This window comes from Salvelinus sp. IW2-2015, linkage group LG16 (genome assembly GCF_002910315.2).
Source record: "Salvelinus sp. IW2-2015 linkage group LG16, ASM291031v2, whole genome shotgun sequence".
NCBI classification, from domain to species: domain Eukaryota; kingdom Metazoa; phylum Chordata; class Actinopteri; order Salmoniformes; family Salmonidae; genus Salvelinus; species Salvelinus sp. IW2-2015.
The window spans coordinates 42527028-42531883 of NC_036856.1; the positions used below are offsets into that span (position 1 = coordinate 42527028).

General features: G+C 48.6%; 1 protein-coding gene across 1 annotated transcript in view; it reads left to right on the plus strand.

The window, feature by feature from the left end:
• Nucleotides 1-1113: 1113 nt before the first annotated feature.
• The window catches only part of LOC111975515 (PH domain leucine-rich repeat-containing protein phosphatase 1-like), an 11088-nt gene continuing 7345 nt past the window's right edge, over nucleotides 1114-4856 (plus strand). The window contains exons 1-7 of the mRNA XM_070447451.1: nucleotides 1114-1405; nucleotides 1723-1885; nucleotides 1972-2139; nucleotides 2667-2797; nucleotides 3733-3849; nucleotides 4048-4242; nucleotides 4347-4590. Of these exons, the coding sequence (XP_070303552.1) occupies nucleotides 1179-1405; nucleotides 1723-1885; nucleotides 1972-2139; nucleotides 2667-2797; nucleotides 3733-3849; nucleotides 4048-4242; nucleotides 4347-4590 (1245 nt within the window). The 5' untranslated portion in view covers nucleotides 1114-1178. The remainder of the gene's footprint in view (nucleotides 1406-1722; nucleotides 1886-1971; nucleotides 2140-2666; nucleotides 2798-3732; nucleotides 3850-4047; nucleotides 4243-4346; nucleotides 4591-4856) is intronic.

Genomic DNA, 4856 nt, shown 5'->3' on the forward strand with positions numbered 1-4856 from the left:
TTAGTTTACCTTGCCTCATCTATACAGATTCTGCTTACGTTCTGTTCTTTACATGTCCAATGGTCAATTCGATGTTGATCTAGCTTGGACACTCAACTAGGTTTAGCCTTCATTCTGCATACATATGTCTAATATTTAAGCTTATATTGATTATTCTTTCTACTTCAAAGAGAACAGTATAGGTTACTGAAATGATCCGATGACTGGAAAATCTCCAACATAATATGTAGGTATTACAGACTCGGTCAGGGAGAGGTAAAAATATCAGTGAAGACACTTGCTAGTTGGTCAGCGCATGCTCTAAGTTTGCGTCCTGGTAGTCCGTCTGGCCCTGCAGCCTTGTGAATCGGCTACGGAGAGAATTATCACACAGTCGTCCGGAACATCTGGTGCTCTCATGTATGGTTCAGTGTTGCCTGCCTCGAAGCAAGCATAGAAGACATTTAGCTCGTCAGTGGGCAGCTCACAGCTTGGTTTCCCTTTTGTAATCCATAATAGTTTGCTAGCCCTGCCACATCCGACAAGCGCCAGAGCCGGTGTAGTTGGATTCAGTCTTAGTGCTGTATTGACATTTTGCCTGTTTTGCTGATTCGTCAGAGGGCATAGCGGGATTTCTTATGAATATGTCCCGCTCCTTGAAAGTGGCAGCTCTAGCTCAGTGCGGATGTTGCCTGTAATCCATGGATTCCAATGACATCGTTGATGCACTTATTGATGAAACCGGTGACTGATGTGGTATACTCCTCACTGCCATCGTATGAATCCCAGAACATATTCCAGTATATGCTAGCACAACAGTCCTGTAGTTTAGCATCCGCATCATCTGACCACTTCTGTATTGAACAAGTCACTGGTACTTCCTGCTTGAGTTTTTGCTTGTAAACAGGAATTAGGAGGAAAGAATTATGGTCAGATTTGCCAAATGGAGGGTGAGGGTGTTCTTTGTTATGCGTTTCTGTGTGAGGAGTAAAGTTGGTCTACAGTTTTATTTATTTTTATTAAAAATGTCTCTGGTTGCACATGTGACATGCTGGTAGTCAACTGTATATTATCCATGTCCCGGTGAAACATAACATTAAACATAACGAACAGAACTCATCCAGTTTATTCTCCAGTGATTGCATGTTCACCAGTAGGACACACACACCTTCCCTGTCTACTTCTTTAGCTACTTACTAATGTTGTTGGTTGGTTTTCCTCACAGCTTGCGCTACCTGAACGCATCAGCCAATAAGCTGGAGTGCCTCCCTCCAGCCAGCCTATCAGAGGAGAGCTTCAGCAGCCTGCAGGAGCTGTATCTGACCAATAACAGCCTGACGGACAAGAGTGTCCCTCTGCTGACTGGTCACGCCCACCTCAGGGTGCTGCACCTGGCCTACAACCAGCTACAGACCTTCCCAGCCAGGTCTCTCTCTCACACACACACACTGGGACAGACGCGTGAGCATGTCGCGCACACACATACATACACGCACGCTCTCTCTTTTACTGTCTTCTTACTTGTCATGCACACATGTTTGAAAACTCTTATTTTTCTCACTTCCACTCTCTCTCTGTCTCTCTGTGTCTCTCTCTGGGAGGGTGGCTGGTTTTAACTTTGTAGGCACTGCTGTAGAGTGACATTTTACTTAATGGCACTTGAGTTTGCTATGTATGTGCAGTAGTTAAATGGTGCCAATAAAGGTTTTCTAAACATCTAAATCCCTCTCTCTGCTACTGCAGTAAGATGGCGCGGTTGGAGCAGCTGGAGGAACTGGACCTCAGTGGGAACAGGCTGAGAGCGGTGCCCACCACCATCCTGAGCTGCAGGCACATGCACACCCTCTCTGCCCACTCCAACAACATCACTGTCTTCCCTGAGGTCCTCCAGCTTCAAGACATGAAGGTAGGACATACACAACACACCCTCGGCTGCCACTCAGCAACAACATCACTGTCTTCCCTGAGGTCCTCCAGCTTCAAGACATGAAGGTAGGACATACACAACACACCCTCTCTGCCCACTCCAACAACATCACTGTCTTCCCAGAGGTCCTCCAGCTTCAAGACATGAAGGTAGGACATACACAACACACCATCTCTGCCCACTCCAACAACATCACTGTCTTCCCAGAGGTCCTCCAGCTTCAAGACATGAAGGTAGGACAGGCACAACACACACTCTCTCCTGATACGCTGACTTCATGCTTGAGGTTGACATGGTCCTGTTTAGCAATGTCCAGGGTCTGTCACATACCCTGGCCTCCATACTTTTCCCTGGTTAATATCAGGCCCTTCTCTGGATTCGTCCCAAATGACACCCTATTCCCAATATAGTGCCTTTTGACAAGGGTCTATGTCCCTCAAACTCAACTCTAGACCTTGAAGCCAGTTACTCTTCTTTTTGCATTGTTCCCCTCCAATCAGGGACTGATTTAGACCTGGGACACCAGGTGGGTGCAATTTATTATCAGTTGGAACAGAAAACCAGCAGGTTCCGGACTTTGAATAACCATGGTCTATAGGTTCTGCCATTTGGGACACAACCTCTGTAATCTCATAAATATATCCCCTAATCCCCTAATGAGATTGCTGTGAAAACACACACACTATTAATAACCCTGACATCTGATCTTGGCCAGTGTGTCTTTGACCTCTCGGTCTTACTCTCTCTCTCCCTCCTGCAGTGTGTGGATCTGAGCTGTAATGAGTTGTGTGAGGTAGTCCTCCCAGAGTCTCTGCCTGCTAAACTACAGGAGCTAGACCTGACAGGCAACCCCCGCCTCAACCTGGACCACCGGAGCCTCGAGCTGCTCAAGTAACAACACACACAGTCAAATGCACACACACACCAACCTGGTATCAGAGCATTTCGTATTATTCTGTATGTAAATCAGGGACACTCCATTTAGTATGATATGTATTAATTTGTGGATGTCCACCACCCATTTCGAATGATATGTTACGAATTACGATTCTTATTGTATGTTTCGAATTTGCAAAACRTACAATATGTTACTAATTTGCAAAACATAGCTTGTTGGCTAACGTTAGCTATCTCACTAATGTTAGCTAAGCTAGGGGTTAGGGTTAAGTATAGGAGTTAGGTTTAAGGGTTAAGGGAGGGGTAGGGGTAGGGGAGCTAACATGCTAAGTAGTTGTAAAGCAGTTTTTTTTTTAAGTGTTAAGTGGTCAAAGGCACTGCATCGCAGTGCATGAGGCGTCACTACAGACCCGGGTTCAATCCCTGGCGGTGTCACAACTGGCCGTGACCGGGAGTCCCATTGGGCGGCGCACAATTGGCCCAGTATCGTCCGGGTTAGGGGAGGGTTTGGCCGAGGGGGGGGGGGTGGCTTTACTTGGCTTATCGCGCTCTAGCGACTCATTGTGGCGGGCTAGGCGCCTGCAGGTTGACTTCGGTCGTCAGTTGAAATGTTTCCTCCGACACATTGGTGCGGCTGGTTTCCGGGTTAAGCGGGCGGGTGTTAAGAAGCGCGGTTTGGCGGGTCATGTTTCGGAGGATGACATGACTTTCACCTCTCCCCATCCCGTTGGGGAGTTGCAGTGATGAGACAAGATCGCAATTGGATATCACGAAATTGGGGTACATTTAAAAAAAATATTATTAAGTATGTTCCAGTTGTCTGTGATGAGATTCGAACTCGCAACCTTTGGGTTGCTAGACATTCGTGTTATACGCCCAATGTATTTTTAAACTCACTGATATATTTCTTCTCTCTCTCCCTCCGGCAGTAACATTAGGTGTTTCCGTGTGGACCCATCTCCCTCCTCTTTGTGTGGCAGTGAGGGGCCCGGGGAGCCTGCAGTCTGGAGCCACGGATACACAGAGGCCTCTGGGGTCAACAACAAGTCAGTACATACTCTGTCTCTGTATCTCTCCCCTTCTCTCATTCAGAAATTAACAGTAAACATGACACTTTCTATTTCTCTCTCTTCATCCATCACTCCTCTGTTGGTCTATCTCTGGATAGCCTCTCTTTTCGGAATAGCAGCACAGAGTGTGTGTTGGTGTATGTGTTATTCCTAACATGTTTGTGTTTGTCTCAGGCTGTGTGTAGCAGCCCTGGCGTTGGATAGTTTCTGTGGAAGCAGGGAGGCTCTGTACGGGGTGTTTGACGGAGACCGGAACGTTGAGGTGCCCTACCTGCTGCAATGCACCATGGGAGACGTGCTGGCCGAGGAACTACACAAGAGCAAGAACCAAGAGGACTATATGACCAACACCTTCCTCACCATGCAGAGGTACACACATGGTGTCTCTCCCAGATATGCACACAGTTTCTTTCTCAATCACATGCGCACACACAAGAACTCCTGTTGATCTCATGTTGTTGTTGTTATAACAGGAAGTTGGGCACGGCAGGACAGAGGCTGGGAGGGTCCGCGGCCCTCTGCCACATCCGTCATGGCCTAGTTGCCCCAAGCGACCGTGGCGGCGGGGGCTGTTTCACGGTGACAGCGGCTAACGTGGGAAGGTGTCAAGCAGTTCTGTGTCGTGATGGCAAGGCCCTCCCTCTCTCCACCACACACACCGTCAGACAGCAGTCAGAGTACCAAAGAGCACGCCAGCACCATGCTATCATCACTGAGGTACACACACACTGTACTGTTTGTATGTCTTTGTCTGTCTGTGAGTCTGTTGAGAGGTCCTAACTCCCCCCGGGGCTGGAGTGTGTGTGCGGGTCAGGGCTGGGGTGTGTGTGCGGGTTCAGGGGTGTGTGCGGGTCAGGGTGTGTGTGCGGGTCAGGGTGTGTGTTGCGGGTCAGGGTGTGTGTGCGGGTCGGGTGTGTGTGCGGGTCAGGGTTGGGGTGTGTGTGCGGGTCAGGGTTGGAGTGGTGGGTCAGGGTGTGTGTGCG